This window comes from Camelina sativa, chromosome 17 (assembly GCF_030686135.1).
Source record: "Camelina sativa cultivar CO46 ecotype springtype chromosome 17, ASM3068613v1".
Taxonomy (NCBI): domain Eukaryota; kingdom Viridiplantae; phylum Streptophyta; class Magnoliopsida; order Brassicales; family Brassicaceae; genus Camelina; species Camelina sativa.
In genome coordinates this window covers 18,861,300-18,875,285 of record NC_141896.1, presented here as the reverse complement: position 1 = coordinate 18,875,285, position 13,986 = coordinate 18,861,300, and the positions used below count along the sequence as shown (strand labels likewise).

At 37.3% G+C, this 13,986-nt stretch overlaps 5 protein-coding genes across 7 annotated transcripts; 2 read left to right on the top strand and 3 right to left on the bottom strand.

Annotated features, from left to right (window-relative positions):
* Positions 1-178: 178 nt before the first annotated feature.
* On the top strand, positions 179-1,289 carry LOC104757202 (ras-related protein RABA1i). Its single transcript, XM_010479930.3, has 2 exons — positions 179-631; positions 703-1,289. The coding sequence occupies exons 1-2, from the start codon at positions 411-413 to the stop codon at positions 1,136-1,138; spliced, it is 657 nt and encodes a 218-aa protein (XP_010478232.1). The 5' UTR covers positions 179-410; the 3' UTR covers positions 1,139-1,289.
* On the bottom strand, positions 1,158-2,221 carry LOC104757203 (uncharacterized). Its single transcript, XM_010479931.3, has 2 exons — positions 1,841-2,221; positions 1,158-1,401 (listed from the first exon to the last, which is right to left on the bottom strand). The coding sequence occupies exon 1, from the start codon at positions 2,192-2,194 to the stop codon at positions 1,868-1,870; it is 327 nt and encodes a 108-aa protein (XP_010478233.1). The 5' UTR covers positions 2,195-2,221; the 3' UTR covers positions 1,158-1,401; positions 1,841-1,867.
* Positions 2,222-2,345: 124 nt separating this feature from the next.
* LOC104757201 (uncharacterized) lies at positions 2,346-5,737 on the top strand. 2 transcript variants are annotated; one of them, XM_010479927.3, is made up of 8 exons: positions 2,346-2,728; positions 2,822-3,025; positions 3,124-3,612; positions 4,070-4,180; positions 4,496-4,681; positions 4,972-5,202; positions 5,292-5,412; positions 5,509-5,737. In XM_010479927.3, exons 1-8 carry the CDS (start codon positions 2,363-2,365, stop codon positions 5,625-5,627), a joined length of 1,827 nt encoding a protein of 608 aa, XP_010478229.1. In that variant the 5' UTR covers positions 2,346-2,362; the 3' UTR covers positions 5,628-5,737. The 2 variants fall into 2 exon arrangements, with proteins under 2 accessions (XP_010478229.1, XP_010478230.1); XM_010479928.3 differs by having other exon boundaries at positions 2,363-2,728; positions 3,127-3,612.
* Positions 5,738-5,826: 89 nt separating this feature from the next.
* Positions 5,827-9,140, bottom strand: LOC104757200 (transcription factor VOZ1). 2 transcript variants are annotated; one of them, XM_010479926.3, is made up of 5 exons: positions 8,371-9,140; positions 7,822-8,129; positions 7,552-7,701; positions 6,939-7,452; positions 5,827-6,843 (listed from the first exon to the last, which is right to left on the bottom strand). In XM_010479926.3, exons 2-5 carry the CDS (start codon positions 8,050-8,052, stop codon positions 6,269-6,271), a joined length of 1,470 nt encoding a protein of 489 aa, XP_010478228.2. In that variant the 5' UTR covers positions 8,053-8,129; positions 8,371-9,140; the 3' UTR covers positions 5,827-6,268. The 2 variants fall into 2 exon arrangements, with proteins under 2 accessions (XP_010478228.2, XP_087352059.1); XM_087495933.1 differs by having other exon boundaries at positions 6,939-7,434; positions 8,371-8,616.
* Positions 9,141-11,291: 2,151 nt separating this feature from the next.
* LOC104757198 (OPA3-like protein) lies at positions 11,292-13,922 on the bottom strand. The gene is made up of 4 exons (XM_010479924.3): positions 13,418-13,922; positions 13,062-13,196; positions 12,330-12,416; positions 11,292-11,789 (listed from the first exon to the last, which is right to left on the bottom strand). Exons 1-4 carry the CDS (start codon positions 13,544-13,546, stop codon positions 11,625-11,627), a joined length of 516 nt encoding a protein of 171 aa, XP_010478226.1. The 5' UTR covers positions 13,547-13,922; the 3' UTR covers positions 11,292-11,624.
* Between the last annotated feature and the right edge of the window lie 64 nt (positions 13,923-13,986).

Sequence of the window (13,986 nt, the reverse complement as noted above, 5' to 3'; positions counted from 1 at the left end):
GAATTAACTGACATGTGTAACAAAAGTCGCCAAACCGGAAACGTGTATGTTTAGCCTCTGTCAAAAACTCTCATTCGTTTCTAAGCGGTAGAAATTTAGAAATGTTTATGTTTAGCCTAATTTTAAAAAACAAAAAGTAGAGGAGGTTCCTTAAATTTCTGTTTCTTCTCGCTGTCTTCCCACATTCATAACTCAAATTGGTAGCTTCTCCAATTTAGAAAACGTTAAAAACAAGAGAAAATAAAACTTATGTTTTAGAACCAAAAGAAATAAGAAAACGCATTTTGGGATTTCTCTCGTTGTCATCCCAAGTTCTTGGAATAGCCAAATACATTTTCATTATTAGATATTATCGTCTTAACTAAGAACAACCAACCTCATAAACAAAGAGGTTAACCTTCGGATAGAAGATGGGAGCATATAGAGCAGAAGACGATTACGATTACCTCTTCAAGGTGGTTTTAACCGGAGATTCCGGCGTCGGAAAATCTAACTTGTTATCTCGTTTCACCAGAAATGATTTCAGCCACGACTCACGTGCGACAATCGGTGTTGAATTCGCAACACGTAGCATCCAATGCGATGATAAGATTGTCAAGGCTCAAATCTGGGATACTGCTGGCCAAGAAAGGTATCTACTCTTATCATTACTTGAAAATTTGTTTACGTTCTGTATGATGACAAAATCAAATTTAAAATTAGGTACCGAGCCATCACGAGCGCTTACTACAGAGGAGCCGTTGGTGCATTGCTTGTTTACGACGTGACACGTCATGTGACATTCGAGAACGTTGAGAGATGGCTAAAGGAGCTAAGGGACCACACGGATGCAAACATTGTGATCATGCTCGTAGGTAACAAAGCTGATCTTCGTCACCTTCGAGCCATCTCAACAGAAGAAGCAAAGGCATTTGCTGAGAGAGAGAATACCTTTTTCATGGAGACTTCCGCACTTGAAGCAGTGAATGTTGATAACGCTTTCACCGAAGTTCTCACACAGATTTACAGAGTCGTTAGCAAGAAGGCTCTTGAAGCTGGAGATGATCCAACCACTGCTTTGCCTAAAGGACAGATGATTAACGTCGGAAGCCGTGATGATATCTCAGCTGTTAAAAAACCTGGTTGCTGCTCTGCATAGACAAGCTTACTTCTCTCTATTTTCTTTTTTTTCTTTCTTTGTATTTTTGTATCATTCAAAATCAACATTTTTATTAATTTCCTGCAAATTTGTATACATTCTTGGAATTATCAGACAAACAAAGCTGACATTAAAGTTTTTAACTCTACAATTTCTTGCCTTCTGCTCTCTCTCTGCTTCTAACGATCGATGTTCTTCGTAATATACATGAAGATGTGTCATTGTTGATGCTCCATCTCGCGTCTCATCATGCTTTCCACAACCTGCAAATAGAGGTCAAAACAGCCTCATCAGTTTCTTTCAATGGACTTGAGTGTTAAAAGTCCAAAAATTGTGCTTGGAAACGTTTCTTTCAACTGCGTGGTAATGACACAAAACCTAAAGACATAAAAGAAGAAGAACAATTACAGAATCTTGAGTGTACCCACAAACTCAGGATTTATCCAAAAATACTTAATACTTATGAAATCCAATTGCAGAAACCTCATCAACGAGTTAAGATTGACGAATATGGAACTAACTAACAAGAGCACATAGTAATGGATTCTACAGATGTGAGTAGCAAAAGAACCTAATCCTTTGATCCTATAGTCAAAGCATAATCTATGAGGCATGGCATTACAATACACTTAGACTAGTCTGAGATAAATTCGTTCAAACCTAAGAATCGAGATATTCAAAATTGAAGAAGATGAATCTCACCAGTAAAAAACGCAGACACAGAATCATTCATTTTTTCTCGTCCTCGCGTCCAGGAGGAGGTGGCTTAGGCTTAGAACTCGACTGAAGAGAAGGAAGAGGATTAGAGCCCTTGATGATCCAACCGAGTCCAAAGAAGAGTCCTCCAGCGAGAATCGCAGTCCCCCAAGCGTGAGAGTACCATTTGCTATACTGCCGAATCGCGAACTTCCACTGCTCCCTTAGCGTCGCCTGATCCGGATTCACCGACTCCGGTGGGTTATAATACGGAATCCTTTTACCACCGGAACCCGATCCGATCCCCGGCGTCGGTTTCTTCTCCGCCGACGATGAAGTAGTGTTCTTCTCCTCCGCCATTGTCGTCGTTGTTTCGTTGAAATGGTTCTCTTTAAACTCTATCGACACTGACACGTGTCAAATAATGTGACGTGGCACTTTCACATACGAGAAACGACACCGTTTTAGTTGTTTCGTCTACCTCAAACCTCCCCCTTAGGGTTTTAGGGATTTTTTATCTGTTCGTCAATGGCTTCTACTGCTTCTTCTTCTTCACTTCTCTTTCCCTCCAGAAATTTCAAATCTGTTCCATATCGGAGAAGAAGCTTCGTGTCTTTTATCCGTTTTGCTAAAAATCCTTCAGCGGAGGAGGACATTCTCCGTTTCGTGGCGGAATCAGATGGGAAGGCGCTTCCATGTGTGAGGACTTACGAGAACAATTCAGCTCGGCTCAGTCTCGTTGGTACTGTAGCTTTTGATCAGGCTTTAACTGCGGCTTCTGCTGACGGTGGTGAAGCTGCCGATGATCATCTTCGTGAGAATGTCCCTGTTATGGTGGTCGAGACTGTTTTCCCCGGAGGATCTGATCCTAAGGCTACTGTGTCAACCAGATTGGTCAGTTTCTGGTTGCATTTGATTCTACATTACAGCAATTGAGTTTTGACATTTAAAGGTAACATTTTTTTTTTGTTGTTTTTTTGGAAACAGTTCTTGCCTACTAAGAAAGTTAAAGAGCGAGCTAAAAAGCTGCGGCGGTCTCTTTCCGAGGATCTTTCTGGTGGAGATTTGTCCAAGAACATACTTGCTATGACTTTTAGGCAAGTCGTTTTGAGACAGCTGTGGAACTTTCAGCTTGTGTTATTTGGACCTGGAGCTGAAAGAGAAATGGGAGATTTCGAAAACACTCGAGAGGTTTAACTTCGTTTTGATGTCATGTTTCTAGTGTTACTGGCCCTGCAAGTGGAATTTGATACTGATAGGTTCAGTTGTCTTATTCATTCCCGTTTCAGCAGGTTTCTACATCCTTCACTCTTAGCTCATCCGATGAACGGGCTATATCTGTTATTGCAGAAGTTATATGCATCTCCGCTCTTCAAAGCACTGAGAAGAGTTTCCTTGATGATTATCTGGGAAAAGTTAAGTTTCCCTTTTTGAAGTGGTTTTCTAAACACAGGAGGATTGCTTCAAGAGACTGCTCAGTCGTCCTTCATAAGGTATTTGATGATGAGCAGAATACCAACCACTTGCTTGAGTATTACCAGTCAAGGGAGGAGAATTTTAAACTTGCAGACACTAGGCAAAGAAGTCGGTGGTGGAACATGTCTGCCAATTCGAAGTTGGAAAAAATTGGTGGCCCTGGATTTAGTACTTGGGCAAGTGAGTATTTACCTGCATATCGACTAGAGATTGATACTACAATACTTGCGGACCTAAAGCTTGAGGGGTGGAGAAAGTCCAGTGAGAATAAGTGGGAGGTTCTTCTAACTCACTCACAAATGGTATAAGACTTTTTCTCTTTCTTTATGTAGCCTACCCATCTAGGCTTTTGTTCTTGATGCTTTGTGTAGGACTGGGAATGGTAGTGTGGCTCCCCCTTTAAATAGTTTGAAAATACATTTTACATTTCTAAGTTATCATTTTCTATTCCTCATAGCTGTTCTTGGTTGTATATGATAATATGGAGCCATATTGGATATTGTTCAAAATTGGTGGATGTCTTAGACAGTGTAGAATCCGTCACAAGTGTAGTCATCCTTTTTTTCTATACACACAACAAGGAGATGCTGATAGATTGTGTGGCAGGATGAAAGATATTATCAATCATTGGATCTAGGGCAATAAAATTTCTTGTACTGCTTCATTTTACATGCTCTATGGTGACAAAGATGTTTGTTTCCACGCACGGTATTTTCATGATATCCCCTACATTCCTGACACTTGTATAAAATTCTTTAGGTTGGGTTGGCTGAAGCATTGGATATGTACTTTGAAGATGTATACTCACTTCCCAAAAAACAGCTACCATGTGATGTTTCTCGAAATTATGCAAACTTACCCAATGAAAAGGTATAACTATTGGACGGAGATGTCGCCAATTTTTAAGCTCTGGATCTTTGGTATCTGATTATTTGTATGTAGTCAGAGCCAATTGACAGTCCTTGATAAATCACTTGCTCTATTCAATCAGTGTGCTTCATTTCGGTTTCCTGCTGAACTATGTTTTCAGTCTGCTCAATGAATTCATGTTTGCTATTAGAGTTTGCTGCATTATGTTGGAGAAATGTTGTGATGTAAGAAGATTGGCTTAATGACTTAGTGTTGGTTGCTTTTCCACTGAAACTTCTGATAACTTTTTGTGGTTTGCTTACTCTCTATTGACAGAGAGGACTGTCTTTGTTGAAAATCCTATCTGTCACTATGGCCAGTGGAATTCTTCTTCTTGCTGTTAGTGCTGCGGCTCAGTTCTGTTTTCCTCAAAAAGGCGAGAGAAAGTATCCTGGAAAAAGCCAAGATATCATATGGTCCGAGAGTGAGTTGTTGTCTCATCAATCTTCAGATTCCTCTAAGGTATGGATTTCAAAAACACTTGTTCATATAGATGTGTAGGCTAGCGAATGCATGTAGACATAAATAGCTTTTCAGAACAGCTCTAGTTCACTTGATTATATCAATCTTAACCATCCAAATAATATATAAAGCAAAGACAATGCAAGGTCTAGATATTTCATGTTATTGGTTTATGGTTCCTGTGGGAGTATGGACTCTCTACTGAGATTAATGATAACCACGAATTATTATTTATCAGTCTTTAGTTTCATTGTTTTCGAAAACTAAAGTTTGAAACTTTAAATGAGTAGTTGGATTCATTCTGCGGATTACTCGTCAACAAGCTCAAGGATGCTTACAACTGGGTGGGGGAGATAACCCTAGAAAGCAGTATAGGTGCCTGGATTGGGGAAGTACCTGATTATTTGAAAGAAACCAGCAGAGCTAAGTCTGTTGAAGATCACATCGTTACAAGCTCTTCGCTTCTGGAAAAACTTAATGAAGATGCAAAGGCATCTGCGCAAGATATCGCTACTTACCAGGTAATTTGAAGTGTGATGAGTGTAATTCTTTAAGTGGACTACTACTTCATCTTCATTGATTTCCTTGTCTGGTTCTTTAATGGAAGCAGGTAGTTTTATCACCTGAAGGTAAAATTATAGGGTTCCAACCAACAAGCCGTGTTGCTGTGAACCACTGGGCTGCTAATCCTTTAGCTAAAGAACTTTATGGAGGAAAAAAACTCTCGCCTGGTAAATCCATGATTCTTCTTTCGATTTCCTCAAGTTCAATGCCATTCTTATCCTTTTAAGTGTATGACGATGATGTGTTCATTCTTTCTGTTGCAGGGCTGATTGAGCCTGGTTTAAAAAGTCGCCCTCCAACAAATGTAGTTGTGTTGGAATTGTTAATGTCTGTAAATTCAGAGCGTCCTTTTGCATTGGTTAGACCATTATTACCACAATAACCATATCCCCAAGTTCCTGTCTCTTTAGATGAGATTTTACAATATCTGTAGCATATGATTTATTGTTTGTAACATTTTCGCGTCTATGAAATATAAATGCCTTGAGCTTATTATTCCCGGTAAAGACAGTGATAACATGATCTTTGAAAAGATGCTGACGATAAACTAGGAGCTAAGATTGGTCATCTTGGTCATCTCATTGAACAAAGGTCCTGATTGTATTAAGAACAATAACGATAATCAAACCGTTCCAACCTTCGGGTTACATAATTTGTCATCTGCATTATATATCACAGAAGAGAGTCGAAAATGCATCAAAATATATAAACCGGAATGTTAGTAAATATGCCTTCACCTCCACAGACAAGACTGAATCTTTTTAAAAAAAAACAGCCCCCACATCACATTTACTTTTCCTGCTCTTGGTTAGAACAAAGCTCTCAAACTCCAGGACAGTCTTCTGCATCCCCTTCTTGTTGTTATATATACATAATCTCCATGAATAGAGAGAATTATAATATAAAGAAACAAATTATACGAGTCCATTACTTCTTCCCTACGAGATGTAGATAGCTTCTTTTTGCTGCTGCCTAATTAAATGGTAAGCAACAGCTTTTCAAACCTGATTTTTTTTCAATTTATCAGGCGATATAATAGTCGCTTAGATTTCCGACCAGATAGTTAAACTCTTCACCTACTCCATAGTCAGCGGCCTGCTCTACTGTGTTCTGAACATTCACGGTGGCAACTTTTGTGTTCACTTTTGGTCTTCCTTTGATGCAACGTTTGTTGTTGTTGTTCGTGGTGGTGGTGGTAGTCATATTGTTGTTTTCTGGAGGGAACTCAGCTGTGAGTCTTCCCATCTGCTTCTGCAAATCTGCCACCGAGTCGTTTGAAACTTTGCCCTTTGAATTCTTCTTCCCATCAACGAGCTTGAGCTCGAGCCTGTACAAGGCACAAGCATCACACTTGTTGATCTCGTATTCGTAAAGATGCCATTCAAAATGGTGCAGAGGCTGTGGATCCATGTAGTAAGATCTCTTGAGCCCTCCAAACTCGACCATGATCTGTTTACGTGACTCATGCCAACCGCGACCATTGTAATCTGGTAAAGATCTTTGCTTTCTGTTCCCGCTCTCAAAGGCCCTCCTTGGTTTGTCAAAGAATAGCCACTCCCTTAGTGTCTCACTCTCTAGAACCGTGAGATCAAAGAGCTCTACAGCCACAACAGAAATACAAGATTTGAGTATGACCAACACAAGAATGGTGATCAATTAATATATATGTAAAATCCAAGAGACCAAAGCCTACCTGGAGCATTCCATGGAGATTTCGCAGTTGCAGCTCCTTCACATTCGGGAATACCGACATCTTTCCCTCCAGCTTTTGCGCTAAGAGCAGCAAAAAGAAGACCGTCTTTCAAACCAATGCCTCCGGGACGCACAACAGGATTCATACCTGGTGGTCCTTCATTGAAAGCCAGTGCAGCATGGAAGCTGCTGCAGTAATCCTGGAACCAGTCGAATCCTTGAGCTGGCCTAGGACAATCCCAAAGAGCACATTTTGGACCCAGGAACGCAGAAGGTGGAGGACAGATAGTAGGCATAAAAGTAGAGATATGTAGAGGACCCTCAACACCGTAACTGGGACAATCGTTGAAACCACCATTGAAGTTTGGCTCAAATTCTTGCTGCAGATCAAACTGATTATATTCCAGATTAGCAGTTCCACCAAAGTTGTTGTTGCCAACTACTAAAGGCGGATCTTTGCAATGATCAGCCAAAGGAAATCCATGTTCTGACTTCCCCTGAACAAAATTGTATCCCTGTCAAGATATGGTCCCTGTATTAAAACACAATAATGGACTCCACAAGCACAACTAAACCACCATTAAAAAAAGTTGGTTGTGTAAAGAACAACTGACCCTTTGAAAGACAGCAGCTTTGCCAGCTTCAAGATTCTGATCAGCAGGCTCAGGCTTGGGAGCAGCTAATTTGCTGGTAGCATCATCTTCCTCATCACAGAGCTGAAGAAGCCGACAAATGTCTGATGAGAAAGAGCCCAGAGTACCACCCTGCTTTAAGCAAAACAAACCCATGTTATTTCACAAAACACCAAAAAAAGCATGCAAGAGTCACAGAGCAATCAAACAAAGAAAGCAAATTAGTGGAAAAGAAACAAGAAGGAAGCATACTTGTTGCAAGGAAGAAGCAGGAGAAGGTTCGTTGAGCTCAGATTTCCACTCACGAAGCATCTGATTCACTTGCTCCTCAAGGAGAGAGACATCAGTACCCCTAGACTCTTTCCTAGCGGACTGAAGATCCAAAAGCATGCCTTGCAAATCATCAACACGGTTCTTAGCCTTATCCTTGAACAGCTTGTGAGAAGCAGATCTGCAATTAGTCTTAGTTCTCTTCCCCGTCATAAGAATCTCTCCACTCCACTCCACTCCACTCAGCCCCCACCCACAAACAAATACAAAAACCTTCCTTACACAAGAAACTGTCAAAAAACCACAATCAAAACATTTCACATACATATGCTTAAACAAACCAAAATTACAGTAATTGATTCATTCAAAAGAGACGAAACACACACAAAAATCAAAAAAGGGAGTTAATGATCACAAAAGTTATACAGAGAATCTTAAGAGGATAATAGAAGAAGAAATCAATCATGCACAGATCGAAGTATAGTGAGAAGAAGAAACAAGTCGATCAATTTTGGGAGATAAAAGAGGAACCTTTACTACTGTAGCAGCTGCAGCAAAGAAGACAACCCACAAAGAGAGAGCGGAGGAGAAACGTTGGTGGATTCTCTTCTTCCTTCTTCTCTCTCTCACCTCTTCAACTCCTAACTTTTCTTTTTTCCCTTTTTATCAGCTAAATCATTTCAACCCTAATTTATAACAATAAATAAAATATGTATACTTGGAAAAATAAAGAAAATGTATTCTAATTATCTTTATTTTTTTAATTAATGTTTGGGTGAGTTTTTTTTGTTTAATTATTTGGATTATATAAAACATTATGTATTTATTGTGGATTCTTCTCTTTTTTTGTTTTTCATGTTTTCTCTTTAATGTCTATAATGAAAATTATAACTTAAATATATAATGAGCACTTAAATTATAAGTATCATTTTTGTTATTTTGTTTTCTTACAAAAAAAAAAGATTTTTTAATAGTGAGATTTTGTTTTTATACACTCATTGCCTTAGAAAATTGTTGTTTTTCTTTGAACTCTATGAGCTCCAAACACTTATTCTGTAAATTTGCTTTTTTTTTTTTGTAATAACAATTTTGATTACTATCATTTGATGAAATTCAAATATTCTTAGTTGAATTAGGACGATGAAGTTTTTTATTTTATTTTTCAGATTGTGTATTACATTTGGGATTTGGGAGCCAATATTTTTTTTTAATCGGAGTTTGGACTTTGGATAATGATCCACTATATATAATAACCACGCTGGTTATAAAACCTAAAATTTGGTCTAAAGCAAAACAAGATTAATAATGTTACAAAATTACATACAATTTCCATGTAATTCGAGAGGAAGACGAATATTTTTGTTGATAGAATTGACATAGACTTTATGATAGTATCTAGGATATAACGACGACAAAGACTTTTGATTCAATGGCTAAACAGTGATTGTTTTATTATGGGGATGTCTACCAAGTGTTTTAAGCAGATTTGAATACTGAAAAAAATATGTAACGTATTTTCATCAAAACGTCAATTAGAGATAGAGATAACCGTAATATTGATTGCCTTTGACTAATGACTACTGGTCATTTCATATTAGAACTAGCCTAAAATTACGAGACCATAATTCAGCGATGAACTGGCAACTTGATTTCATATTTTATGACTCTACTCCATACTAATTATTTTATGACATCTTTGATAACAGTTATTTATAGCTTATGTTTGCATAATGTGTGTGTATGTACGTGTGTCTAAAATCAAATATCAAACAACAATCTTCGTTCGCAAACTTTTTAATATAGTACGTAGAGAGACATGTTACTAACCATGATTTGGACCGATACAACTTTTTTCTTGTTAATGAGATGTTTTGTACCTAATGTAAGATTTGCCAAGTACTTTGCATTCTTTTTGTTTTCGAGGAAAGAAAAGAAGAAACAAAACAAAGGAATCTAGTAGGGTAAAGAATCGCATAACCAAGAATTTGGACAAGTGTCGTCGTGAATACTCATTCATAATTATCAATATCTTTTTAAGAGAAAAGAGGTGTAAAAGAAGAAGGTATATTGAGCAAATGGCAAGGAAAGAATAACAAAAGCTTTTTTCCACTATGTTGTCAATATTCCTATTTTGTGATGCTCATTAGTTTTCATCATACAATACCATACCCATCTCTACTTTTTAATTTCATCAATGGTCATATATATATATATATATATTCATCGTGATCTCTATGTTTTGCTATTATTCTCATTTTCAAGTTTTACAATCCTTGTCTGTATGAACAAAAATTCAAATCCATCTTGTTAACTAATAATATCACCCTAATTTGATACACATTATTTACTAAATTTTAATTATATATATTTTCTGATGATCACAATTGAACCATGTGTTAGACATCCATATTTCCAACATTTTCTTTGAGTGATGTAAATAACATTGGTATGCATCATATCCCTTGGTTGGTAAAGTGGATTGGTCCACCACTTCTCTTTCAACTTTTAGATCCGGACTAAATTATTGACAGTGTGCAAAATTATTTTTATAGTTGGGTTGATTTGCCTATCTAAATTTACTGTTCTTTTTTTTTAATTTTATTAGTAACGTTTCCAGCTGAACCAGCCTTTGATGGAATACATTTCTTATACTGTATATTGACTATAATAGATTTATATGGTATGTGTGAAACGTCCACCTCAAATACAAAAGAAGGACGAGGGCGGTTCCACTAGATGATGCTTAATTAAACGTCGAACCCATATTTCTAAGAAAGCATGTGCCCCGTTCGAAAAAAAAAAGTAGGGGTTTCAAAGAACAAATGATGTTCATCAATATGTCACAATCTCCCGGATAAATTATCCATGAAATAGTAGCTTCAACATCAACATTTTCATATAGATATCACTAGAACAATCAAACCAATTTGACATATCCAAGATTTTGTTGTGGATATATACTATACAATTTTCAAAGAACGTGGATGATATGTCTATTAGATCATTACAAGTCGCATGCGTTTCTTAAAAAAATGATGTCTTGTTTTGTTTTTCTTTTCTTCTTTTTGATCGTTGTCATAAGAACAAAATTGAGATGCTTTTAAGGAATTCTATGCATTTGTCCAAATGATTTTTTCCACCAATTATTCCCTTTCTCTACCACCAAAAGAGATTCTCACTTTATATTTTATTAGTAGTAAGTTATATATTAAATTTATACGAAACTTTATGTGGAATAAACATAACAACATATCTATAGCTAGGTTCTTTTCGTTTTCTTTCTCATTTAAAATGAAATCGTTTAGGAACAAATACATTACTCTTTTAGTAAAGAAAATTTTGATCACCTTTTACCATGAAACCCAAATTTGTTGTCGCTGTAGTTTTGACCTTATTATATATACTAGTATAATAAACGATTATATGATGTAGGTAGAAGGAGAAAAAACTCATTTTGCATCTGTCAAGGACTCAAGGTCGCTTTCATTATGAATTCGTCATTATCCAACATTGCCTAAAATGTAGCAATTGGTCTTAGAAGACAAAAACGTGCACCAAACCCTCAACATCAAAACTTTTTTTTATTTGTCACCCTAATTTGATTGTTAGAGAAAGCAGATTGTTCTTGATGATGATGACGATACATGTATATGTATCTATAATGGTCGATCTATAAGAATGTGGAGAAAAGAGAATCATAAACTCCCCCATCTCTTGTGAAAAGAATCATTGCCGTATTGTTGCTTTGGTTTCAGTCTCGGAGATCAATCAATACGATGATGATATCAACTGGATTTTGCTGCCGCCCCGCTACTTGTAGTACTGGGCTGTGGTTTTAACTGGATAGTACCGCTCAGTCCGCGTGCTTTAGCAAGTTGTTCAAGCTCCTCTAGCTTGATCTTGAGATCTGCGACTTGCTTTTCCAGTGCTTCATCTTTCAATCTTAACTCCTGCAAAACCACGAGATTCAAAACATCTTAACCTAATCAATAATCAAACCTCAACATTATTATTTCCTCGAACAAACATACAAGTTAGCTCGGTCTCTTAACTAGTGAAATCCTATTTTGCTTAGCTGTTACCGGCTTTAACGCAGATTTCAAGTCACTGGGAACAACATTGAGCACGACTATTGATAATTGTTTTCATCTATGGTACACAACATCTAGACATGTTTATAAAGCTTCTTTATTTCAGACAGAATTCGTAAAAGCTTCAAGGAATAAGAATTAATTCTACAGGCTGCAACTCTGAAGTCTAAAGTTAGGCATCTGAAAACACTACGACCAATTCCTTAAATCGTTTATCTACGCGAGTTGTATATTGAAAGTTCTTCCTGAGCTTGTCGATGTATGCTAATTTGATCCATGTATATATGCAACCCACTCTCATTTGAAGTACTAACTAACAGCATGTACCAACTATTAATCCTGAACAGCAAATGGAAAATTGAGGCAAAAATTATCCTCCAAAAAAATGTTCCTGTGTACCTCTAGTTCTTGCTTACGTGCTTCCTCTTTTCTTGCTTCTGACCGAGAACCTCTCTGCACCTCAAAAACAACGACGGCTCCACCTACCTGCTCATACAATGTATTAGTTCTACAGAACAATTGAGAATTGCATAAACGAATGACCCTCAAGAAATAACTGACGTGGACACCATCTCCCACTTACACCAAACCCCACCAACAATATAGAAGAAACTAAGAAACACTTACTTAACTTATACGCATACGTTTGTAGTATCAGATTAACAAGAGTAAGATACTGTAGATCTGATGGTACATTTCCCTTAAAATCTTAGTACCTTGATAGAAAATACAAAAGTTTTTATCCCGGAAGCCAAGTTGGATACTAACTAATGCACATACACCTACAGATAGCTGAAACAACATCACTGTCTGACTGTATGGTATCAACAAAAAACTGATAGAGTAAAGCCACAAATCATTTCTCAGCCATTCCATAAAAAGAGTTCTATCAAAACATAAGCTGTTTAGTTTTTTTTCCTCAAAATTTTGCTTCCCTAAACATCTTGACCAGATAAAGATCCAATTTCTCAAGGCCACAATAATCCTTTTCGCATAAACCATTACCAATTAATGAAAATGCAACTAACCATTGATGAGCTAGAGCGAGTTAAAGGTAATTTACAAATTCAAATGACCATCTACAAGTCACCGCATAAAGAATGGTGAGTAAAAAAAAATAGATAGTGTTACCCCAAAGAGGAAGAGCTCTCCAATGAGGTCAACAGCAGCTTGAACAGCCTTTTCCTCATCCAAGGGACGAATCTCTACATCAGTGGCATGACCATATATCCTTCTTTGCATTTGCGTCGTGATTCTATGATTCCTCTGTTCACATATTTTCCAGCAACACATCAAATTTCCAAATTCGCAAAACTTCTTCAAACGAATGTTTCAACAACTATTAACCTAACCACGCCTTTTTCTACTACAAATCCTATATTCCTAAAACCCATGAGACATCATCGGAATCGAAACGGAAGAAGAAGCAACGAAACGATTCTAGAATCAGAAGCGAGTTAGAATCAGAGGGATTCTAAGAAAATCACCTGGGCGAAGTTGATGATAGATTGACGAAACTTGGGATGAACCTTAGCTTGATGCTTGAGCTGACTAGCCAAGGGTTTACTTACGGTTTTAACCAAGAGTGTGCCCAGTTTCATCAACGGCAACACCATTTTTTATTTTATTTTTCCGAAAAAACCTCGAGAAAAGCTTAGGAGAAGCTCAGTTGACTCGAACAGAGGGGATGCAAAGGGATCTAGAAGTAAGCTGGGGTGAGCGAGCATAGACGAATCATAAGAGCATAGAAGTTGCCATTGGGATCAATCAGAGATTTTTTCGAATTTTGTTTGGATCCGATTGAATTGAAGATGAAGAAGAAGAAGAAAGATGTAACTGGAAGGAAGGAAGGAAGAAGCTGAGTCGTTTTGTTTTTACAACTTTAATTAATTTGTGAAATGGACCCCTCTCTTTCGTTTTTCTTCTTTCGCATGTTCTATTTGTTGAATTAACTAGTAAGACCCAATTTTGACGGAAACAAAAACGTGATCCGTATGTGATAACAAATGTTTATTTCTTTTGTTTGTGCAAACAACAAATGTTTGTTTATTTTAGC